Consider the following 26,802-nt stretch of genomic DNA (forward strand, 5'->3'; position numbering starts at 1 on the left):
TAAACTGGTTGAATCAACTAGACAAATAGCCAGCTGATTCACAGGAATCCAGCATCAGGGAGGTCCCTTTCTTAGAACACCAGAATATACAATATAAGGTAAGAAACTAGTTTTCATTTTCACATCTATCTTCTTCTTTGCACTTATCATCATTCAAAAGAATAATTACTATTGTTCAGAAGAACAATGTCATCAATAGGGCCACTTTTGAAAGTCTGTCAACTCCTGACTTAAGCAATATATATCAGAATTGAACACGTAAGATGTAGGGCTTCATATGTCTAGCAGATTATACATCCTCATACATTGGTTGAATGAATGAATGAATGAATGAAATGCATATAAGCTCATAGGGACATTGAACTATTCATTGATAATTCTCTTCTCCTTCCTGAGCTTGGTGTTAATATCATGAATACTTGCTTGATTATGAAGAAATATTTAGGCAAATACCCTGAGTCACTTATAGATTTTTTAGAATTCCATAATGCTATTTCTATAAACTTAAAAAGATACAGTAATTGTATAGTTTATACATTCAATTTCACATGAGGAGGCTGAGGTCTTGGAAGTTAAGTTACTTGCCTGATATTGTATCATGAGCCAAGATAAGAGTGAAAATCTAGTAGTGCTAACTGCTGCCATTCCAAGCAAAAACTGGAATGGTTCATATTATGATTACCATCAAAAATAACCTCAATAAACATTGTGTGCTGGGACATCATCACTATGATAATAAAGAGTATTTATATCAAAAATGGGAAAGTATATTTTGTGTGGTGAGTTACATAATAAATAGTAAGTAGAGCAAGTCTGATATTGGATTTAAATATGAAAACTAACATTAGGTCTTCATACCATATACAAAATAATCTATGGAAAGGATTTTTTTCTACAGGTGTTACAATAACAATCCCTTCCAGCTATTTACTCATCCCTTACTTTTCATTATAAGTCAAGGGAAACTAAAAAAGGTCCTGGCCCATGCCTTCTCGTCTCCCCATAATTCACTGTCACTGATAGTAAAAGATGTGTAAGTGTGCTTGAAAAGTAGTCACTAAGTTTTTAACACAAACTTCCTGATATTTCTGGTAGTAGAGGATACTCGTCAGCTTTCTCAGAAGCATTACAAATTCTTCTCTGAGGATGGAAACAATATTGGTGGATGGGGCCAGCCCCCAGACTCGGTTTCTTAAACTCTTACTTCAGCTATGTCTCAAGGCTCTCTTTCAGTGGTTTAAATCATTCAAGGGAATGAAAACGTTCTGGCAACCTCATTTCTGAACATCTTGAAAAATAAAACAGCTTAAATTTTCAGTCTTTCTGTCTCATCGTCCCTGTCAGCGGTGTCATCTAAAGATTATTTCAATCTATTGAAACTAGAGTACGCCATTAAAAGCTACAGACATGTATTTATTTTAAGCAGTTACAAAAGTTCCCATGATTCATTTTCAGTGTCTACTTATTTTGGTTGTGTATCAGTGCATTATGTCATCAAGTCTACTATACTAACAACAATGAGGATTACTTCTGGATTCTATGAGGGATCATAATTAAATTTTGACTGATTACACATGGAAGTAGACATTTTTATTTTACTTGCAAGATTTACTCTAACTTAAAAATTTACCTTTTTTTTTTTTTTTTTTTTTTTGGTAGGAGGATCTTTATTACTTTTATGTACAGAAAACTCAACAGCATACACTTTAACCTAGTTTTTCTGCTACTTCCTCAGTCTTTGCCTTTTCCAACTTGGTACTGTGAGCCTCTGATTTTGAACCCAGGACGTTGTCTCCCTAGTGATGGCAGATCTCATCATATTTGTCATTATAATTGGTCCTGATGGCTTCCACCCCCTTAGCCAGAGCTCCTTTATCTCCCGAGTTAACCTGTGTGAAGGCAACGGTGGTACAGATCTTTCTGTGGGCCAGATGCCCCAGCCTACCTGACTCTTGACAATGCAGAGGGAACCCTCATCTAATGACAGGGTGGGTGGGAAGACTACCAGCTTGATGGGATCCACATCATGTGCATTCACTACCAACTGAGTCTTCTTGTTTTTCACCAAGATGGTGACAGTATTAATCATTCCGGGAAGGACTGTCAGTGGGGGACATCTCTCTCCTTTGTGCTGATCTCCTAAATCCTTTCTACTCATACTGGGGTCTGAAGAACAGCAGCATTAACACCATCTGGGAGCTTGGTGGAGAAATGCAAAATCTCAGGCCTTACTGCAGTTTAACAAGATCCCCCAAAGATATGTGTGCATCCAGTTTTTAGAGGCACAGCCTAAAACACGGTATTTAGTATTTAATAACAAACTGCCTTCTTTTCAGAAGAAGTGTCAGTTCTTCAGGTTCTGATACTGAGCATAAGCTATATATTCCTTTAAATATAGTAAAACGAGGGATGCCTGGGTAGCTCAGTTTGTTAAGCCTCTGCCTTAGGCTCAGGTCATGATCCAGGACCTGGGATCAAGTTTCAGATTAGGCTCCTTGATCGGTGGGGAGCCTGCTTCTTCCTCTGCCTGTCTGTCCCTCTACTTATGCTTTCTTTCTCTCTCTCACTGACGAATAAATAAATAAATAAATAAAATATTTAAAGAAGAAAGGAAAAATCTAAGATAAAAATAAAGGCTGAACAATCATGTTCTTTGTTTATTTTATTTTCCAAAGTAGTATTTCCCCCGCTGTCAGATTCTTCTATAAATTACTCTCAGAATAAGTTCTCCAATAGAGGCTGAATGCTATCATGCCTGCTGGACCCAGCTGTATTTAATGACTATTAGAGTGAACTACTTAAAAGATGAACCTTATCCTTAGCACCCCCCTTACTGTTTGAATTTGGACATTTCATATCTTATGGTCACCCCTAGAGCAAGAGGTAGGACAACAGGGAATTGAAAATAGTTTTTCCTTAGCAGTTTTGCTAAAAGATTTGATAGTTTGAAATATTTGGTAGGTTAAAATGAATTCCGTGGGCTATTTACCAAGGCTCAATAATGCATTTTTATTTATCACTGACAAAATGATAAACTATGCTAAGTTGCTATCTGATATATATTGGTAACTACATTTTAGTGAACTGAAAGAATTTGTTAAGAGTTCCAGTGGGACCTAGGGAGTTTTAGGCACTGAGAAATGTTGGTTCTAAGGATTATATTTTTAGTAGAACCTCATTTCTGAGGAACCTAAGAGTGAAGCTCAAATAGAACAACTTCAGGAGCCCACTAAGGTAGAGATTAAAATTTGAAAAGAGAACATTATAAATCCTTAATGCCTTTCCCAATTTTCAAGGCAGGTGACCTGATATAGAAAGTCTTATTTTCAAAGTTTGTGATTTAAACTAGCCGTCTGGTAACAAAGTAAACATTGTTTCATATCATGAACCCCCCAGGATATATTTATACTGCCTTAAATTTCCTTTTTATTCTACAGAATATGCCATCAACTAGAGAGATTTAGGATTGGATTTTGAAAGCTTCAAGAAATAAGACCCATAGTTATTACACATGCTAAATTTCTCCAGTCATCATCTAAAATTAATGATCACATTTTGACATGGTACAAACTGAACCTGGGTCAGCTTACTTACTTGATGTACCAGAAGTCGGACTGATATCATAAATCAGCTTATGATGAGTTTTGGAGGGGATGACATACAAAAGAGGATTATATGTTACCAGAATATTGACATTAAATAAATATATAAGTAAATAAATAAATTTTCATTAAAAATAAATAAGTAAAGACAAAGAAAGAAGAAAAAGAATAAAAGGAATGTACTGTATCATGACTTTCATTGCTTATGTATTCACTAGTGTGTTTACAGACGTTAATTTGGCTCAGGAAAGTAAAAAACAACTTTTCCAAGAAATAATTTATGGGATGGATAAACCTTTAATATAAGCATAGGATATACAATTAGAACTAAAAGCAGGAGATGGTCATTTTAAAATAGAATAAAAATATTATTAATTGGTTTTGCTCACAATGGTTGTTGGGTTGACAAATGAATCTGAATAAAATGTAAGAATAAGATTACAGACTTAAATTGATTATGGATCAAAGACAGGGTCAATTCTCTTTCTGCACAGCAAGTCAAGTTTTCTACTAGGGACACTCATTTCATAGGTGTGTATTATTTATCATGAGGAGAGGTAGAAAGTAAATGCTTCACTATTCCTGGAAAAAGTGATCCTGTAAATCAGAATATCCATCTCCTAGGTAATTATTTGAGATGCTGTCATTGAAAATGAATGGCCTGCCCTTTGGCAAAGAGGTGGAGAACCAGAACACTGCTTTGGGAATTATGTAAATTGTACAACCACTTTAGGAACTTATTTGGTGGTATTTAAAAACATGCATAAATGGCAACCCAGAAATTCTACTCTTCAGGATACATCCATCATAGGTGTATGCACAAAAACTTACACATACTCCATGTACACTTGTTTATCAAATGACATATCCTAGCATGTTCATAGTATCTCTATTCGTAATAGCCTCAAACTAAAATACCCAACTAACCATCAACAAATTAACAGGTAATTTGCAATATATTCACTTGATGAAATATGATTACGAGAATGAACATTCTACAAACACACAAAACAATATAGATGAATATTACTATCAGAATATCAATAGGAAGAAGCCAAAACAGAAGAGATTATACTGGATAATTTCATTCATAAAAAAGTTCAGAAACAGGCAAAACAAATCTATGCTCTTGGAAGTCAGGATGGTGGTTATCTTTGGAAGCATAGTGACTGAATGGAAGATAAAAGGGTATCTTAGGTCATGTTTCATTTCTGGATCTGAATGCTAGTTACATGAGTGTGGCTAAGCATTTTTTTTCTCACCCCATTGTGCATTCACACTTATCATCTCCTAATGATCAGAATTCTCTTAGAGGGTTAAGGTTAATAAATAATTTAACAAGGAAAGAGAGTCCCTTCCCTTTTCACCAATACTGGCTAGGCAAGATAGTTATTTTTTAAGTCTTATAGGGCTAAAACAAACATTAAGCCTTTTAAATTCATTTCAAAATACAAGATAATTGTTTCCCTCAACAGAAATGTCTTCTTTCCCTTTCTTGCCATTTCTGCAAGTGAGATTTCTCTGCTGATTCTGTTGCCTCAGTCTAAATGAATTTTCTTTAGGAAGAGATACCTGAGATTTTATTTGTTTGTTTGTTTGTTTTGGTCAGTAAGTATCTCAGCAAAGGTTCAGGGGAGCAGAGCACACAACAGAAGTTGTAGCAATCCTCTTCCTCTACCAGGGGAGACTAAACAAAAATATACCCACCAGCAGCACCAACACTGTTGGCAATAGGCAACTGCATTTGCTTAAGACATTGTGAACTTTGTAACAAATGGCTAGAGAAGGTTATGGTGGGAAAATACCTAGTCATTTTCTAGGCAATGGTAAGATACAGAAATAAAACAATTATGTGAGTATATGAGCATATGAGATGTATGTCTTTCCGTTCATCTGAGATCAGGGTAGTGATACTTTGTGGAACCACAAATGAGAACTTTTTATCAAGTATGACCCCAAAAGAGCAAAAGAATTTTTGGCTCATGTTTCTCTCCCTTACAGTGACCTCTCTTCCACTAAAGAATGTACTTACATCATCAAATTAATGCGATCCTTAAACAGGACATAAACCTTCCCTTTAGATGAGAACACTAATCAGATTCAGCTAGTTTTTCATTTTCCATCTATCTAAACATTGTCATTATGCAGAAAGAAAAATCCCAAGGCTACTTTACTGAGTTAGACCTCTCTTCCCAGCCAATCCATTTTATTATCCTATATAAACAAATTCTGCCATTGCATTCCTTTATCCATACCAACTTCAAGTGGATAGTCTACAAATCTATTAAAGGCAAGTTAATTGCCAAGAGGGATCAAGGAACAAGCATTAGAAACATAATATTTACAGGCACCATCCTAAAAATTTATGTGTTAGAGAAAAGTTGGTCTGACTAGTTTTCCTTCTAATCCAACATTTTAAATTTGTACGGTTGCTTTTGAAAATAGAAAATTCCTCACATCATTACTCTTAGCTATGACATCTATGTTTTGGGGCTGACATGGACAGATAAACCAAGCCAAAAAAAATACTACTATAGGATATGCTACTGCTATTGATTTTTAACGTTCCCTTTTCCTCCTCCTCCTTACATGTCTATAATAAAGGAGAGACAAAGGCAAATTCAGTGAGGAGACTGGACTCTGATTTGCCCAAGAACAGTCAGTGATGAGGTCAATATTCATGTGCTTCCATTAAATTGGTGCAGTTCTGAGTTACGTCCTCTGCCTAGGACTGCCATGTAATTACGGATATATGGAATGGATATACTTCAGCTTCTAAGTAAAAAAACTTTTGTTTTCTTTATGAAGGCTTCCTTGAGTTTTCCAAGCAGAATCTCTTATCTCAGTACCGATGTTATTTTATTTTGTTGTTAACTTGGTTTGTTTTCTGCCTTCTACTACAGTGCAAGCTTTATGAGAGCAAAGATCTAATTCATATTACTCATTATTCTATCCGTACCATAAGGTCAATAGTTTTAGGTGGCTAAGAAGGCAGGAGGCATGGTGGGATGAAGGAGTTGTCCATACCAGCTGACAAAAGCAGACTCTCAAATTTTCAGGAGTATGGACAAATTGTTGTTATGTGTAGCAACTATAGAAAGTTAAATTATACAAACTTATAGTTAAAAATTAATTAAATAATTAAATTATAATTACCTAATAAATATTCAAAACTCCTCACTTATAGTTTGCCTACATTGTCATATCATGTATGTTCTAGAGGTCATTTATACCTACATATCTATAAGTGCTATATTGCTTGCTAACTCTCCATTTAGTGCCCTCTACAACTTGAAATGGGCCACGGGGAAGATTTTTGCCATGGAAATCAGCAAGTACTACAAATGGGCTTTGTGTGAGTGTGTGTATGTATGTGTGTGTGTGTATGTGTCTGTTCACAGGAAGCTGGCTGTTAACATTCACCAGCCCACTAATGAAAAGGCTTATCGGGGCATTCGAAAATAGTTCCTGAATGAATGTATTCATCTTGTATAGGACTTCTCATTACATTTGAGTGATTTTTTCATGGTCACATTAGTTCTTAGCTTATTCCTTTAGCCCACCACAAAGCTTCTTAGGTTCACTCTCAAGCTCTTTTCCGAATAGAACATACATACTTGTTACTCTTGAAATGTCTATCTTTTGCATTTGATTGACTTCACATACTTAAAGTAGGGTGTATCTACTCTGTTCACAAATTCATCTTTTCTCTTTAACATTTGAGTTGTTCCCTTCCAAATTCACATTATCTTCAGGTATTAAATCATACAATTCGACAAACTTATTACTTCCATATTGTCCTCTCCCTTGCCAAAGGGATTTTCTTTTGCTCTGATTCACAATAACTCTGCATACTTGTCTAACTCAGCCTTACAGGAAGTCAGAGGTTTTCTTAGCCTCTTGTCAAGAAAATTTGGGGCATCTGAGTGGCTCAGTCGTTAAGCGTTTGCCTTCAGCTCAAGTCATGATCCCAGTGTCCTGGGATCAAGCCCCACATCTGGCTCCCTGCTCAGCAGGAAGTCTGCTTTTCCCTCTCCCACTCCCCCTGCTTGTGTTCTCTTACTCGCTATCTCTCCCTCTCTGTCAAAAAAATGAATAAAATCTTTAAAAAAAATTCAAAAAAAAGAAAACACAGTAAAAAAAAATGAAAATTAGGAAAGCTCTCCAATTGTGGTTCAAAAGTGAAAAACAAAATGGAAGTTAGGAGGGGGCATAGTGAAAGCAGGAGGTGGGTATCGGGCTGGAGCAAAATACATCAGGGCTGGGACCTCCAAAATGAGAAGCAGCAAAGGAAGGGGCACAGAAGAAAATTCTCGCTGTCTTGTAAAGTGTTCATTATTTGCTCTGCTCAGACTAAACAAGTCTTCTTCGGACCACTCATTGAAGGTACTGTCCCTTAAAATTATGTGTTGGGAATTCCCCAGTTGCATGACTTACATTCAAAATTCTACTACTGAAAATCATGAAATTAGCATAATGACAATAATATAAATTTTATTAGCCACGACTTAAACATGGAAGCTCACTTCCATTACATATTGAGAAATGGTATAGTTTAGAAACTCTCACATGGGCCATCAGAACTATTCACAAGCATAATTACAAGCTCTCAGCACTGAGGGGCATCTTTACTTTTTCAGCCACCTTGATTTCTGCCTCTCCTGCCTGTCCACATTTGACAGTGCTCCATGCTGGTTTGTAGCCCATAGCCACCACTTAATCAGGACTTTTGTAATAATCGCACAGTTTTATGTATTTCTGTCTGTGGTTTCTCCGGGTGCTGTCCTGATAGTATAGAGAACTCTCAAGCCTTATTTTCCCTCTTCATCTCTGTTTCTGGTTGGCATTGCCTTGCTAATTGCACATATCCCTTTGAATGCTGCTCCAGATTGGACTTTCTTTCAATTTAGGAGATCTCCTAAGTGCTTTCACAAAAATTTTATTTACAAAAAGGTCCCTACACAAACCCTATTGCAATTGTTGTAGGAAGGGATTTTTAGACTTGTAAGTAAAGTGTCTTAGTTTTACTTGAAGGAGTCTTTCTAGTATTTAGAAACCCATCTTTTTGTGGTGGCTCCCCAATTCTGATTCTTGCACTCCTCCCTAGTTGCAGAAAATATGTGCTAAACCATTGTGCTTGCTGCCTTACCAAAGACATCGATTTAGATGGGATCTACACTGAAGTGAGGTGGTGGGACACTGGAGGAAAATTTTGTGCATAAGCGCACAGAGCCGTGGTTTCGAGCTCTGGCTGTGACACTATCAAATTTGATGACCTGGGCTTTCTTTAGGTCTTGAGGGTTTTCTTTTTTCGTTTTATTTCTTCTTCTTCTTTTCTTTTTTTTCTTACATTGGGTGGGTGTGGAGGGGGTGTCACACGGCGCAGGCAGAGGAGAAAAAAATCCCAAGCAGGCTCCAGGTCCAGCACAGAACCCTAGGCAGGGCTTGATCTACCACTCTGAGAATGTGACCTGAGCAAATTCAGGAGTCTGACACTCAACAAACTGAGCCACCCAGGTGCCCTGGTCTTTAGGTTTTGCAATGTAAGATGATGGGTTTGAGCAGATGAACTCTTGGGTCTCTTCAGCTTTTGCTCTGTGAACATGAGGAAAGGAAGTACAGTGTCCCCATTCTTGTCAGGGGTCTAAAAAGATTTGCTGATAGTTTCATTCATTCAAGGCATATTCATCAACCACCTATACCATGTCACATACCCCACAGGTATTAAAAATAAAGAGTTAGAAAAAAGAAGGCAAAAATTACTCTCACATGGAGCTTACATTCTAGCATTAATAATACCTCACATTTATTTTAGTGTTACCATGTACCAGGAACTATATTTGGTCAACAGACTTAATCCTCATAACATCCCATTTTACAGATCAGGAAACTGAGGCAATCAAGTTCAATAATTTTCCAGTGTCTAATAGCTATGAATGCAAGTACGGAAATCTGAACATCAGCAGTGTGGCTCGGAAGCCAGCCAGCTCCCATCCATTAGTCCACAGTACCTTGCAAAGATCCAGCTGTTTATATATGCAATCTGTGAGCTGAACTGTACTATTCTGTAACCAAATGTTGCCCCAGTGATAATGACTAACCTATAAACCTAGTTGAAAAAGAAGCATCCATCACAAAATTGATGAAATGATAAGAGGACATTGGAAAATGCTATAAAGAGGGGGTAGGCAAACCACTTTTCTGTACATATTCTCATTGAGGGGTGCAATGGCCTTTTGAAGTAGGCATTAATATTTTCCATTTACAGACATGGAATCTACGAATAAAGGTTAGGGAAATTGCCCAGGCAGGAAAGCAGAAAAAAGGGATTCAAACTTCATCTGTTCAGTTCTAAAGACAAAGTCTTCCCCTATACCATGCTACTTTACCACAGGTTTGTTAAGATTGTTAACCTTCCTGCTATTCCTATAATGACTGTTATGTTGCCTTTATGGTAACTAATTTTTTTCCCATTTTCAAATATGTTAATATTACTCCCAATTTGGAATATTGTTAAGAAGGCCCATTTAATATTCAAAACAATGCCAGCTACATGAAATAGGATGAAGTTGACTTCTTTTGCTCAGAGAATCTTCAGGCTCCACTGAACAGCTGGCCAAGGAGCAACATTTTGGCAGTGAAATACAACCACATGAGCAATGTTTCTGGCCAGATGAGATGAGCCAGACGGAAGCCCATGGAGCAAAATCCAGGGAGAGGATGAAGCCAGGTCGCTTTAATCACCGTTTTTTTTTTTTTTTTTAAGATTTTATTTATTTATTAGAGAGAGAGAGCGCGCACAAGTAGGCAGAGCAGCAGGCAGAGGGAGAAGGAGAAGCAGGCTCCCCAATGAGCAGGGAGCCTGATGCGGGACTCCATCCCAGGACCCTGGGATCATGACTTGAGCCAAAGGCAGACACTTAACTGACTGAGCCACCCAGGAGCCCCTGTTTGTTCTTTTCTTAAGAAATTCTTTATTTTTATTTATTTTTTAAAGAGAGAAAGAGGAGGGGGCAGGGTGGAGGGAGAGGGAGAGAGAGAGAACCGTAGGCAGGCTTCATGCCCAGTGCAGAGCTGGAGGAAGGGTTCAAATCACAGCCCCAAGATCATAACCTGAGCAGAAATCAAAGTCTGTCACTTAACCGACTAAACCACCCAGGTGCCCCAAGAAATACTTAAATTTTGAGGCTCTTGTTTAACACTGCTTTAAACCAGTACCAATTATGTTAGCTGATAGTTCAGATATTATTTAGTAAATTTATTTTTTAATTGACTACTAAGCCATGCTCTATATCAAATTACAAGGTCCTCTTTCCCCAGAGAAAAATTCTGAATTGATCTGAGGAGAATAGGAATCTATTAGAATAGCACCTCTCATGATGGAACTCCCTGTGTGGTCATGGGAAGATATGGTAAGGAAACTGGAGGGAGCAGAGGGACTATTAGAAGTCTAGGCTCTAGGACAAACTGCCCGGGATCAAACTTGGGCACATTTCTTAAACTCTGCTGTTAAAATAACCTCAGCTGTTAAAATAAAGACGATACTAGATCTACTTCATTGGGTTGTTTTGTGAGATGAAATGAAATAATGTATACATTACTGGGAACATGCCATGGCACACAATAAGTGCCCATTAGAAATTAGATCTTATTATTCAGTTATTACTTAGTATTATTTCAGATTTTACTGCCTTCCTGTGTCTGTATGGCCTCTGATCTCTGAACCTTCCATTCTTTCTCTCCTATTCAGTGGTAAGTGTCCCATTCTCCTCCCTATAGAATCAAATGAGATGAGCCATGGGGCATTAGAGACAGAAGTCATCACGCCATTTATATCTGAAAAGCTTTAAAAAATGCTATGCCATGGGAGGCATGAATGTTAAATCTGGGAAGTTACAACCCAGCGTACTGATCTGTTGGTGGCCCCCATCTCCCCTCCTAAGGCCTTGGCTCTGCCTGCATTTCTAGTCGGTACTAGATCAACAACTGACCATGCTCTCTGCTCAGGTTTTCGTGGTAACAGAGTTGTTGAAACCACAATCTCCTCTTGTTCTTGTTCATATTTGTTATTATCAAATGTCCAGATCCAAGTTGCAGGTCTGAATGTAAGTTTCTAAGAGTACAGGGATGATTTAAAGTCATTGAAGGCTTTTTGTTTTAGTAAAAACAGCTTTATCTTTCCATGGCTCAAAATCACTTGTGCTTCTATCTTGTTTCTCTATCTGATTGCTTGTTAACTCTCCTTTTCACTGATTGGTCTGTTTCCCATTAAAAAATTCATTTGTTAAGCCCTTCTACAACAGGTACAAGTATGCTTACAAGCATTTAATTAATCACCTATTTGGCAGCTCTGTTAAAATGCTGGGGGAGGGATGTTGATGTTGAAACTACTGGCAAAAAAGAGATTTGGAGAGTTTTGGAGACTCAATTATTTAGTATATCCCACGAACCCTATTAGTATAAGAGATGGGAAAACAAGAACTGTTTCTGCTTCTGGCCTATGGGATGCTAGTGGAATCATCTCTGTCCTAAATGTACCTTGGATGACTTTCTCTTCTATTTGCATTCCACCCACCCCATATACACCCCAATTTTTTTTTTTTTTTTTTTTTAAGGTCCCTTTCTGAGAAGAGAGGAAGCAGACAGTTTTGTGATTTGTTCTGGTTGGAAGACAAGACCATCTCTTGAAGAGTAGCTTTCTATTTAATGTTTCCTTAAATGCTAGTATACTTTTTTTTAAAGATTTTATTTATTTATTTGACAGAGAGATCACAAGTAGGCAGAGAGGCAGGCAGAGAGTGAGAGAGGGAAGCAGGCTCCCCGCTGAGCAGAGAGCCCGTTGCGGGACTCGACCCCAGGACCCTGAGATCATGACCTGAGCCGAAGGCAGCGGCTTCACCCACTGAGCCACCCAGGTGCCCCTAGTATACTTTTAAACAATAACATTTAGAGAAACAAAATGTCCCAGCATAGTTCCCTTGGGGAGTTGGCAGAATCCACCAACCTGCTAAGTCTTATTACTCCTCATTCTTTCTTTCCTTCCCAGAGCATTTTCTTTCCTTTTTTTTTTTTTTGGTACTATATTTAAAACTCCAACATAAATTCATTCATTTACATTATCTCCTCAAACCTAATGTGATGAACACACCATTCCGCCGTTCTCTCTCTAAAAGATAGGAAAGGAGTGGCTCTAAATAAGGATTGACACTCATTCCAGATCCATAGATGAACATAAGCCTCCTAAGTATGTAATCCTCTTGTTTCTCTCTCCGAATCAAATCAAATTTGGCTTAATAAGCTATGTATTAATCATATTTGGCTTTTTATAATAACACATTTTACCAACAGAAGAGAAAAATTTGTCACTGCTTGAAAAAACACTTTCAAATCTATTTTAAGCACTGAATAACTGTCTAAAATCGTATTTCTCAGGGATGAATACTCATTCAATGCATATGATTTGCTATTACTTTAACAAAGCAGACTCTTTTACTGAATTTCACATGTTATAGACTTGGTTTTCCTGAACGTTACAGACTTGGTAACCCTGAATGTTACAAGAAAGGGGAAACAACACCAAAGAAAACTACTCCAGTTTAAAGTTAAGTGTACCACCAGTATCAGGCATTCACATCCATTCAATCTCCAAAGGAAAAAAAAAAAAATTATACTATTTATTATACTAGCCACATTTGAGGACTTAAAGAATATAAAATATTTCATTTAAACCAACAGTCTTATAAAGGAGAAATTCAATGAAGAACTTTTCGCTAATGTTATTCAATTGTTATTTCAATTGTTTCAATAGTAAAATCAGGGGCGCCTGGGTGGCTCAGTGGGTTAAGCCGCTGCCTTCGGCTCGGGTCACGAACTCAGGGTCCTGGGATCGAGTACCGCATCGGGCTCTCTGCTCAGCAGGGAGCCTGCTTCCCTCTCTCTCTCTGCCTGCCTCTCTGCCTACTTGTGATCTCTGTCTGTCAAATAAATAAATAAAATCTTTAAAAAAAAATAGTAAAATCATACCCAAAGCCTCTCAAAGGTCAAGGTAAGCTTAAGCTATGTCCATGTTTTAAGGATCTCATATTAAAAAAATGCAAAAATAGAATTGCAAAGTTGTGGGAAAATTTATATGTTTACATCAATCAGTTTAATACCTTTAACTCTAGGAAAGCTATGCAACAAAAATGTGCTATTCACAAGATAACTATAGAATTTAAGTGTGTGTGTGCCTGTGTGTGGGTGTACATACATGCATATATTGATTTGTGGTTCATTTGAGATGGTGTAGTCTGTTAAAAATTTATAGTTGTACGATAAACATTTTTTTTTCATTATTGTCAGTATACTGCTGTATTGAATGCATAATCTTTTTGAACACTAACAGACCTCTGAAAATGTGAGACCAGAGTGGCCATCGGCCCTCCTAGTTCCCTAACCTTCCACTGGACTCTTGGCCTGTGATAGGCCCTGATTATTCAACAAGTTGACTTTCAAAATAAAATAGTGATAGCAACTAAAACAGTATAGCAAGATGTCTCATCAAATATGCATTAATGGCACTCCTGTCACATATAAGCGAGCTTATGGCATCAAAGGATTTATAGTCCAAATGGAGAGACAAAAGAGCACCCAAAGTATAGTGAAGACAGTATGTAAAACTGTTTATTACATGTGTGGTTCACACACAAATTAAAAGCAAACTGATGAGAGACAAGGTCTATCAAAAAGAGATATCTCCAAAAAGAGATATCTCCAAAAGAGATAGGCCCATGATGGTGATTCAGGATATCACTCTAACCTCTTGCTAGGAAAAAGGCGTGTTAGAACTACCAACAAGGGCACTTAAATCCATGGAAAACTCATCCTTACACATCTCACTATTTGTTTTATTTTGGAAAGGACTGGAATTTGACTGAAGGACAATGAAATAACTTTGCCAGATGAAGGCAAGTTTCATAATGTATCTGCAAATCATAAAGTAGAGCTTAAATTGAATTTTTTTTAATATTTCTGAAACACTAGTGCCACATGTTAGTCCTTTCACACTATCCAGTAGCTAGACATGTATGATATCCTGGGACTTGTAATCAGGTCTCAATGATGAGGAGAGTCGAGAGGTCACCATCTATTGGAAATAAGCACTGTAATGTTTACAAATCTTTGATGAGCATACAACTTAGTATATAAGAAGCATGAGATGCAAATAATAAGCATGAGATGTGCATTCAGTAGAATGCATAGTAGGGTGTATCATTTCTACTGTTTCACTGTATTTATAACTAATAAATTAATATAATTAATAAAAAGTAAATGGTATTTCTTTTGTTTTGAACTAGAAATAAATGGAACTGCTACCTACACTTTTAGCTGCCAATTTTTATTTATCGTGGTCAAAATTTGCTCATGCATTGTTCCTATAAGTGAATTATAGAATTTGCTTTCTCTGATTTTACAGTTCCTGAATAAGTTCTGAGGGCACTATTTTCTATACGGTCTCCCATGAATTTACTCATGAATTATTTTAAACCAAAATTCAAATGCTTTTTATGCAAGTAAATCAGAAGACATTATAACCCAAATTTAATGCATACTTCTATATAGGCCAAGTAGTCCCCAGATATGTTGCATTTGGTCTAAATAAGAAAGATATTCTCAAAACTTTGCAAACAGTTTCAGCTGTATTTGCTTTTCCTGAAATAGCTTTCACTGCTTGCAGACTAACCAATCAGAAGCAAACAAACAAAAGTGTGAAGATCAATCTTTTCCTTGTAAATAGCTAGAATACTCAGCAGAGAAGGAAATCAAAGATTTTTTTTCCCTCACTGTCTTCTTTTTTTTTTCTAGTTATTTGGTTAAAATAAGCTAACTTGGACATAAAACAATGTTGTCATTGACGATTTATTGAGATCATAAAGTCAAGATCTTTCATATGATTTCTATAGAAATCTTCAGAAAGAAACGATTAACAGAACATCGATTTTGATTTTATGGTATCTAATTCTCCTGAACAAGATTAAAACACTAAAGTACCATCTAGATTCCAGAGACAGTTGCAACTTTTCCATGTAAATGTGCCCGGAAACCCTTATAAACAAGATAGTAGTATTTCCTTTTTATTGCTTGATTGCCTGTTTAATCAAGCAAGATACCTTTCCTAACATTTACAGGGTTAACTGAAAGTTAGCATGACCAATGTTGACTCTTTTTTAACTCCATCAGGGATGCTAATACTCTTGTTTTCCAGATGCCAGTAATAGAATGCTGTTTTTTTAAAGTTCACCATTTAACACTCAAAATTAGCTTTTAGAGTTAGTTAACTTCCTGCTACTTCTCAGGTTCCCACATACCCCCGACAAGTTTAAGGTTCATCTCTTGGTCACTCATATTTCATATATGGCTAGCAACGCATGTTAGGAGTTAAATAGATCAACACAGGGCAAAAGCATATTTCGGAGGGTGGGGTGAGGAGGGAAGGACTAAAGCTACAGAGACTGATTAAAAAAAATTCTTCCCGGCTACAAAAAGTAAAGAGTGATACCTGTAGGACTTTGAGAAACGCAATCTTGTTTTGGCTCTGGGAGATGGTCCTGGCACTGTGACTCCCTGAGGATCCCAAAGAAAAGCCATTTGTAAGGAAGGTGCCAGGATCGCTGGAAACCGCAGAAAGTCAGAGTTGGTACAGGGCCCGGGGGCCTGAGGGCCCCACGCTGAGCAGGAGGCACTTGTGGCTGAGTGAGGGCATTTCCTCTGTGTGGAGGTATGCGCTGACAAGGAGGTGGCAGGCTGGCTGAAGCAGGGGTGGGAGGGATGGCCAGGACTTCCTGCTGCATGACACTTGCCCTTTGCGACAGAGCTTGCTTCACTCAGACCTTATCTCATTAATAATATGAGCAACACACTCTCACAAATTTGTTTTTAAATATAGTCCTGATTAAACAGCATAGTCACATGCCACTCCTGAAAAGCACGAAACGCACATAAACACACACAATGAAAAGTATGATTGATTGTGGGTGAACCTTTTCATCAAATGCAAAGTTTAAAAGAAAAAGAGGTTAACAGAGGGCCCTTTGTTAAAAAAAAAAAAAAAAAAGTAATAACATATCTACAATGGGGAAATTCAACAAAGATTACTACATTTCACACAACTAGATGCCAAATAGAATTTTCTTTATTCCAACTTCTCTTAGAAACAGGGATGGACATCATTAGTTGCAAAACTTTCACAAGGATTTAATCGTCCTGAAATACCAGCACCTCCCTCCAAGTCAGCGTGAGAAGAAAACAGGCAGATCACTTTCAAAGCTTTTGGCAGCTTTTCCCTCAAGGAGATGGCGTGTCACCTTGGAGAGGCAATTATAATGCATGACTTTGACAACAAAGATCAATTTTCCTTGTTCATTTCCTAGTCCTTAGAAACATTTCTTAACTCCCTGATAAATCCCTTAAAACACTTTCTTTCAAATTAAATAAATGACGAAAGCCAAACAGAGCCCTTCACATGCTTTATGAGTCCAGCACATTTCAGGGAGGTATATATTTCAAGATGTTGTATGCAAGGAGTCAAAGGACCCCGATGCCGTCATCACTCCTCACCGCAGAGTGGTATTTAATGTTAACAGTGCAGCATAATTCCATCAGTCCCTGTCCAAACAATGCCCCATGGGTGACCTCAACTGTAAACCAAGGCAGAACTCCACTTCTCTCAGATAAGATTAGAGAGGCTTGGAGTGCTCGAGAGTGAATTTAACCTGCTCTGAGCTGGACAAAATGGGCCGACAGTTGAACTTACTGATGGCCATCACATGTGCCAAATTTGGAGACCAATACCAACCTGTCTATCTCTGACATAGCCAAGGGGTCCAAAACATTCATGTACTTTTTATAAAAGCTCAAGTAAGTAAGTAGGACACGTATTTTCCCCCACAGGATCTGGCACACCAGGGGTTCTTGAGAGCACGACAGGTTCCATATCAGCTTTGTGAAGAAGCAATAGAAAACATTTTCATAGTTTCACCTCTTTGTTATCTGGCAGATGGGCTCCAAGAGTGAGTAGGAGAGAGCTGACTAAGCACGAGCAAATTTGGAGGAGCCAAGAGTTCATAAACAGACACGTTCTCTCTGAATCAACCATCAGTATTCACATGCTTCACAAATCCCACCTTGCTGCTTTTGTCCATGGATCCACAACCCACAAGAGCAAAATTGGAGGCCACCTTTCAGGTATTCTTTGAGAAAGACCAAGAAAGTGCCTGTGTCTATACCTACACGAGTCTGCCCTTCTTGGTAGATGAAATCTCACTATTATCATTTCATTCTTTTAAACTATTTGATTCCCACTTTGGACAGCTCGGAGAAAATGCAAATACTCCTGGCAGAGTTAGGAAGCTGCTTGAGCAACTTGGTGTTTGGTAGCATGGCTTTATCTGAAACTGAAGTTAGAAAGCACAGGAGAATGCGGAGTGAGGAGGAGCCCCTGAGAGCAGATCCAGGGAGACAGTGGGGAGAGGGGGGAAACACACAGACAGGCATGAGAGCAGGAGGGGTGGTACTAGCTAACATGAATTTCTCTCACTTTCTACATAGGACAGAACTTTCCTCACTGGTGGCATTTTACATTTTACAGGTGAAAGAGCCTCAGTGTGTCCTGAAAATAAAAGCTGCAGTCCACATACACGACTTGGGGAGCAAAAAAAACACGATTTGCTTTGTTATCCCAATTATACTGGTCATGGCAAGATGGACTGCGCAGAATAGAGCCAGTCATAGGTATTTCGGCTAACATCTGTCTTTATCTCCATTCCAATTTACCTTTTTAGAAGAATGTTCTATTAACTGATATCTGACTGATAAAACACCAAGGCATAATTATAATGCAGAATGAAGATATTGTGGAATGTCCAACTTTTTCTAAAGGAAATGTACAACAAAAGAGACGCAAAGTTGTCTGTTTCATTACTGCCAAAGTATTTCTTCCTTCTTTTCTTCCCTGATTCTTGACATTGGACAACTGGAATCTTTAACCAGAATAAAAACAATCTAAATGTAAATGTAAGTGGTGCCTGGGTGCCTCAGTCAGTTGAGCATCTACCTGTGGCTCTGGACCTGATCTCAGGGTCCTAGAATTGAGCCCTGCATTGGGCTCCTCATTCAGTGGGAGTCTGCTTGTCTCTCTCCCTCTGTCCTTCTGCTTATGCTCTCTTCCTCTCAAATAAATAAATAAAATCTTAAAAAATGTAAATGTAAAATGATAACCAGGGAAATGGAAAATGTGGTCCTTTTTCCTAATGTGAAATCGGATGTGGATATAAGAAGTATCTTCCAATGTTAATGTTATTTTTTTCCTGAAATAATTACTCACTGCCTCCTTCTCATTTCTTCCATACAGTTATATATAATCCCCCTGTAGGTTCCTAGGCCTCAACAAGGTCACAGAAATAAGCTACATTTCTGACATTATTTCTGACATTAATCATGAGTAAAATTAAGCTTGATTTCAAGTGTAAATATCAATATCCTATGGAAGAACTGGCTAGTACTTCATAGACATGAATTTAGACATCTGGAAAAAAATCAAAATTAAATAAGGTGTTTGCTAGGATGAACCTTGCTGTCATTCACATTTTAAACAGATGTTTATAACTTTAATTGCACATGTATTAAAGGGTAGAAAAAGAAGGTAATAATTTGAATATTTAACATGTCACTGTTAAACACTCTTTTACCCATAAGAATATTAGTAGAAACAGGATTTGGAGGCAGAGAAGTTCCATCCCTGAGACAATCTCTTCTTCTAAATCTGGAAACTCAGCTTATAACTCCAGGAAAACCAGATTCTGAAATCTGAATTTTGTCTCCACCAAATCGCTATCCAATAATTCCTAACATCCCTAAAAACTCAACAACTTGCCCACCTCCTCCCAATAATGTAGACCTTATGCTCTGCAGCTCTATATAAGGCATCTTCTTTGCCTCTCGAATATTTCTGGGATTTTGGTTCCAAGATTCCAGATGTTACAAGTGGTAAATTTGGGGTTTGGTGTGTGACACAGAAACTCAGCATTTCCTTTATAGGAGATAACTAATATGAATCAAATTGGAAGTCCCAAATTTAAAAGTGGAAAACTTTAAACACAACCCACATAGACATTTGCATACTCCAAGCCGCTATTTTGACAGGTGGGGGCTGGTGAGCTGAACTTCAGAGAAACAAAGAGTTACATTAGTGGCGTTGCATTATGTTGAAATACACTGCCTCAGGAAGCCAGACCAGGCGGAGATAGGGTCCAGGATAATGCTGTAGTTTGAAATCGTGGCTGGTCACAGATTCGAAGGTGGCAGAAGGTAACTTGGGAGCAAACAACCTCATTTCATGTTCATTTATCAGCTACCTCTGACAGGAGTTTCACTGTGAGAATTCTATTTTCATGGTGACCAATTGCAAAAGAGCATGCCAAAAGGAAATTTAACAATCGGACTTGCGCACTTCTCTAAACTAGTAATCATATGGTATCCATAACTGTGGTTTTTATTACATTCATGTATTACCAAAATCAACTATCAACTATTTGTTTTAAAATATTTTATTTATTTGACAACAGAGATTAAGAGTAGGCAGAGAGGTAGGCAGAAAGAGGAGGAAGCAGGTTCCCTGCTGAGCAGAGAGCCCAATGTGGGGCTCAATCCCAGGAACCTGGGATTATGACCTGAGCCGAAGGCAGAGGCTTTAACCCACTGAGCCACCCAGGCGCCCCAACTATCAACTATTTTTTAAAGATGTATTTATTTATTTTAGTGGGGGGGGAGGGGCAGAGGGAGAAGGAGAGAGAAAAATCCCTAGCGGACTCCCTGCTGAGCATGGAGCCCAACTCAGGGCTCTTTCTCACAATAGAGAGATCATGAAATCAAGAGTCAGATGCTTAACTGACTGAGCCACTCAGGCACCCCTCAACTATGGATTATTACTCCAAATGGAAATGTCGCAAAATAACACTAGCCTTTTCTTGATCTGCTTTCAAATAGGCATTCTAAACCTGACATGTGCCTACTTGATTTAGAGGTGAATTGTTTTGTGTTCTAAAATGGAGAATAATGATCTTATAAGTTGTCGCACTAACAGAATGCTAACAAAATTGATAGTACCCATAGTCTTAAGAGCATTAGGAAAATGTGCTCTGTGTTTTAATTGGCTACAAACACAAACTTTAGTCTGAGGACCCAAACAGAAATAAAATGTAATTAAAGAGCTAACATTATTAAGACATAAAATAAAACAACTGACAAGAGGTGTGATTAAATATCAGAATAGAAGATAAATAAAACTGGATTTGAATCCAAATGTTTTACTATACATTTAAAGTTTCCATCTACATTATTTTAGGATTCTTTTTAGCAATTCAGAAGATAATTAAGTCAAACCATTTCTAACCAAAAAAGCATTGAGTTTGTCCTAAATACTTGGGTAAATGGGGGCTGAAAGAAAGAAATCAAGGAGGGAAAAACTAACAGGAAGGGTAATATATTTTATGTTTATTAAGCATCTATTAGATGACCGATAAAGTCCAAACAGATTTCTTTAAGTAGTCAACAGGAAATATTATAGAGTCAAATTCTTTAAAAAATTTCAAATTAACATATGGTAATCACCTGAAATAAAGAAGTAAACATGATGTTTTTAATGTGTGTAAAATATTCTGGGGTCAATAATTGTCATATTGTCCAACTTTTTGTGCATAACATTTTTAAAAGTCAGAAAACCTTTTTTTTCCCAATATTGTATTCATGTGTGCAGACTGTAAAAACAACAACCTCTCCTTAGATATTGACTAGTAAGTGAAAGGGTGGATTATAGAATTTCATTTTGAAAGCTACTTCCTCCAAGAAGCCTTCCCTGCTTACCAGATCAAGGGAAGTCTCCACAGCACTCTGCACTTCCTCTTTGTCACTCTCAGCACATTTGTAATCACTACTTATTCAACATCAGTCTTCCCTCACACACCTAGCCATCTAAAGGATATAGACCATATTTGCTTCTCCACTGGATGCCCAGGGCCCAGCAATTAACCTAGGAAAATAAGTCACAATGATGTTTAATGAATGAACAAACCAATAACCTCAGGGCTTCCGACAAGAAGATGCATCACCTTTATTATATTCTTTTGTGTTCCCAAATAGGGGCAAAACATTTTGCCATGGTAGGACTTACATATTTTCTCTGAAAAAGCCATAAATAAAATAATAAAACCAGAAAAAAAAAATTGCCACTGTTATGACCAAGTGAATTATAGGCCTATCCTCAGATTAGGGTTTTCTTGTTGTTTTTGTTGCTGTTTGGTTGGTTGGTTTGGTTTGGTTTTTGATGAAGCATCATTGGGCAAATATGCAGGGCATTACAGAGAGGGTATTAGAGCAACAGTCATGCCATAAACTTGCCACATGACCTTGAGCACTATTACCTGACCTTGCTAAATTTTCAATACCTCACTTACCCAAATGAGAACTACTGCAAAGAGATTTGGAGAGGAATGAATAGGGTAATTTATACAAAAATATTTTGAAGAGACCACACAAAGTTTTAAGCACTACTACTGACAATGTCAAGCTTTTTGGTCAGCTAGGGAATTTTTTTTTTTTAACTGTTAGAAACATTTCCAATGTTCAAAATTGTTCTGTAGAATGGGTCACCTCATAAACATGGTAAGTAGCAATACCATTTTGCCAGTGCAAAAGGGCTATCAATCTTCAATTTCGATGGGTAATTTTTTTTTCTATTTGAAATCTTTTTATCCTAAATGTAAAGGGACAGAATACCAAGCCGTTATATTTTACAAGTTAGTCCTTTAACAAAATCTTAATGTTTTATTTGCAAACCCTCTCCTGGTTCTATGTACTAGAAGTAAAAAAAAAAAAAAAAAAAAAAAAAAAAAAAAAGGCGGGTGGGAGGGACAAGGAATTCTACTAAAATTAGCTAATGGATTTTTCACAAGTGTTCAAAATCCTCAGCTTCACCTAAATATAGAAACACTTCTATTTATTTTTCTGAAACTTAAGGGATGCTGCAAGACAGGTCATTTAACTGCAAAAGCATTTGAAACACTGACTCCAGCTCATGCTGCTCTCATGTTGACCACACACCAAATAAGGACAGAAATGGCCTCTTCTCAGTTTTTTAGAACTATGTTAACAAACAATTTAAAGCAGTGATGGAATTGCCAGGCTGAGAAATAAAATCACTCTCTAGGGAGAAAGAAAAAGACCCCAAATAACAAGAATCTTCTAAATAACAACAATCTCATGTGTTCAACTTTGGCACTGTGACTTTTTTCCATGACAGTGTTCAATATCTTGCTAAATATGGATTTCCATTTATTGGAGCTAACATTCATGAACTTCCCATTCCTGGGTACTTGCTGTCACCCCTGCTATCACCAGGCCCCATTCCTCACCTTGATACTCCTCGTGTATTGACAGAGTCTGTGAAGCAAATGTTACCACAAGGTCAGGGTATCCTTTTGTAATTCCTTGTTTTACTAAGATGGTATCAATGACTAATTTGGTATTTATTTTGATAAGGGCGTAACATACCTTATATCATCCCCATAATACTGTATCTATGAATTTAGTCTATTTTTATTCTGTTTTATGACAAGAGAAAAAGAGGCTTAGAAAATTAGGGTAACTTGCCCCTCTGATCATGCAGCCAAGGAATGGGAGATCTGAGACTAAGACTGGGGTCTTTCAAATGAGAAAACCTATCCTCTTAGCCAACAGAGGCCTAGAATATAACTGAGGGAGGAGTGAATGACTGCCGGTCCCTTTCTCCAGAGAGATAAGTCATGGTGGAAGTTTTGGATTTTCACAGAAGTAACAGGCACTATGTACAATAGTTACATAATCTTGTTTAATCTAAACCCACCCTCTCAGACAGACATTATTTTTGCAATTTTATTTTTTTTAAAGTTATTTATTCATTCTACAGAGAGAGTTCAGCAAGGGAGAAGGAGTACCCCAAACAGACTCCCAGACGAGTGCAGAGCCCCAGGCAGGTCTGGATCTCATGACCTACATGGTCATGAGCTGAGCCAAAACACGAGTCAGATGCTCAGCTGACTGAGCCACCCAGGTGCCCCTACTGTGGCCATTTTATAGATGAGAACCCTGAGGTTTGCAGAGGGTAAATAGCTTGGCTGACACCACAAAAGTAATATACATTGGAGATATGTGTCCCAGTCAGTTCTGCCTATCTCAAATCTTGTCTCCATCATACCTGACTTCCCCAAGTTCTTTAAATTCCTAATTTCAGAGCCTGGGGACTGAGGCTGAGGACAGGGTCGCGTGAGCTCAGCTGTGATAACCAGAGTGTTACCAAGGCAGAGAGAGAGGAGGCCTGGCAGAGGACGGCAATGCTTGAGAAAAAGTGGTAATGTCAGTGTTTCTGAATGCCCTGTGTACTGCTCTGCCTTTTCCTTCTGGATAGTTTACATCAAGAGACACTGAAACACTTTTTAGTCTGTCTAACCAATGGCAGCCATTCACTAGGGGCTAAAATAGAATGCTGGGTATTTCAAAAACAGTGAAAGAAAGCAAAGTATGTTTGTGTTATTGGTTTTTATTTTGTAATAGGATGTAGCCATTTTCTATCTAACCCTCAAAACCACCTGAGTAATTTATAATAGACATTTATACAATTAGGGCATTAATAGGGTAATAGGGCAGAGTTAAGTGACTTGCCCAAGTTTGGTAAATGGTAAATAATGAGCCTTGACTGAAACTTTAGCTTACCTCTAACTTTTGGAAAATAAGTTATTTCTAAATTAGGGACTTCTTCTATTAAATTCACTGCCTTTAAAACGTAGAAGTAAATTGGAGAAGGTATGATTGTTTTTCATTGGTCAGGTGATATCAAGTAAAATTCTTTATAGCAAATTCTGATTCAAATGCTGATTTAAATTATACCTGTATTAGTTTGATATACATTATACTTAAATATTAAGGGATTGAATTTACATTTGAAAACAAAATAAATTGCCATCAAATAAACAAAACCAACCATAGCAGTATAATGAAATATTTTGGGGCAGTGAGTATTTTTCTTGATATTTCTAAGAGTGAGCTTAACTAAATCACAAAATCCTTAAAGATATGGCCTGTAGTAAAGTAGTTTCCATATGAAATTTTATTCAACAGGTAACTCTTCCTCCCCTTCCTTTCTCCCTCCTTCCCTTCTATCCACTCATAAATACAAATTAGGCATCTACTATATGCCAAGTGCTATGCTACATGCATGCCAATAAGTAATAGTGAAGGCAATCATGCCCAAACAATCTTAGAACTGACTGAACCAAAGATGAAACTTCAGCCTTATAAGAAACTGGACTCTGTTTTACATTTTTCAAAAGTGTCAGGGAAGTAGGAAGAGAAGGGATATAAAATATTTATAAAAGGGATGTAAAATATTTATAGAATTTATAGAAAATGGCTTGAGGTCTTGTTGATGAAAAAAATTAATACAATTGAGAAGGTGATTCTTCAGGTGATCAACATTAAAAAGCAGATCAAATGAGATATTTTTGGTAAAATACTTTCCTCAGCAACTGGCCCAGGGGAAACACTTTCTCTGACAGTCAATTCATAGCATTATATGAAACTGGGAGGGTGGCAAGAGAGACACATTTATAAAGAAGCTTTTGTCTCATGACTAGGGCCAACCCTGGGTATAAATCTGTGCTAGGTGCTTGGGGATACAAAGGAAAATGGAAGCCAGTCCCTCTTTGGAGAGGTTTGCAACCAGGAAAAATCTCACCTCATAAAAACATTTCTGTAACCTATGGTGGTTAACGTTTTCTGAAGAGAGTGTTATCAGTGGTGCTCACAACATTAAAACTGGCAAACTGTCCCTTGGCATATTTTACAAATCAAAAGAAAAATAAGCATGCCATAAATAGGGCAATAGCCTGGCCTTAATCCAGAATGAGCCGAACTGCAGATGTTTAAAACACAAACCTGACGGGGCAAATAAAACTTGTTTCAGGAAAAATAAAAAAATGCAGAATATGATTCTTGCTGCAACAAAAAGAGATTTTTTTTTTTTCCAAAATAGAATTATGAAAAATTTCGGAAACACATAAAAGTTGAAAAAATTTTTAAATGAACACCTGGGCATCTACCACTTAGATTATGCTGATAACAATTAAGAGACTTTCTTTCTTTCTTTTTTTCCTTCCTTCCTTCCTTTCTTCTTTCTCTCTTTCTTAAGAGTTTATTTATTGACAGAGTGAGAGAGAGAGAGCACAAGCAGGGGGAGCAGCAGGCAGAGGGAGAGATCCACTTCAGGACCCCAGGATCATGACCAGAGCCAAAAGCAGATACTTGACCAACTGAGCCATCCAGTGCCTCTTAAGAGATTGTTTTTGGGGCACCTGGATGGCTTATTGGGTTAAGCTGCTGCCTTCGGCTCAGGTTGTGATCTCAGGGTCCTGGGATGGAGTCCCACATCCAGCTCTCTGCTCAGCAGGGAGCCTGCTTCCCCCTCTCTCTCTGCCTGCCTCTCTGCCTACTTGTGACCTCTCTCTGTCAAATAAACAAATAAAATATTTTTAAAAAAGAGAGAGAGAGATTGTTTCTTAATAGGAAATTATCATATTGGACTTGAACAATAAGAGTTGTACTGTTATACTATTCATCTGAATGATATTTATAGATCATTATTGTAAAACTAAATTATAAGTTTCTGTGCTCTAATATTCATTCTATTTTAAACGGTGAATTTTTTACAGGCAGACAATGTGGGTTTTCTTTTCTATGTAATATAAAGAACATAACAAACTTGAATTCTTAAATCTTGCTAAAAATAAGTTAATGATAAAAAGTAAATGTTAAAGATATGATCAAAAATTATGAATTATCAAAATCAATATCCATTAAAGTGATAAAATGGTCAACCATGAAGTTCTTCTCCAGTTTAGTCCTAGGTAATATGTTTTTGGAATGTTTTATGCACCATCATTCTTAGTAAATTATGAGTTCAGTCAGGCAGTTAGGAATGAGATAATTGGGAATATCCTAGTTATTGATATGACACAAAATATCCTACAAAATGTGTAAGTCAGGTGCTTTGTGGGAGGAGAGGAAAAAGGAGAGGGAGAGAGACAGAATATCCAAGCAGACTCTGTGCTGAACAGGAAGACCCATGGTGGGGGGT

General features: G+C 37.5%; 1 protein-coding gene across 4 annotated transcripts in view; it reads right to left on the reverse strand.

Annotated features, from left to right (window-relative positions):
- The window catches only part of PDE4D (phosphodiesterase 4D), a 785,924-nt gene that overhangs the window by 377,445 nt on the left and 381,677 nt on the right, over nucleotides 1-26,802 (reverse strand). Inside the window, exon 1 of one of the 4 annotated variants that reach the window (XM_059175045.1) lies at nucleotides 16,141-16,409. The exons of the other annotated variants lie outside the window; for them this stretch is intronic. Coding sequence (XP_059031028.1) covers nucleotides 16,141-16,229 — 89 coding nt within the window. The 5' untranslated portion in view covers nucleotides 16,230-16,409. Of the gene's footprint in view, nucleotides 1-16,140; nucleotides 16,410-26,802 lie in introns of those variants that run through there. 4 annotated transcript variants of the gene reach the window in all.

This window comes from Mustela lutreola, chromosome 5, assembly GCF_030435805.1.
Source record: "Mustela lutreola isolate mMusLut2 chromosome 5, mMusLut2.pri, whole genome shotgun sequence".
NCBI lineage: Eukaryota > Metazoa > Chordata > Mammalia > Carnivora > Mustelidae > Mustela > Mustela lutreola.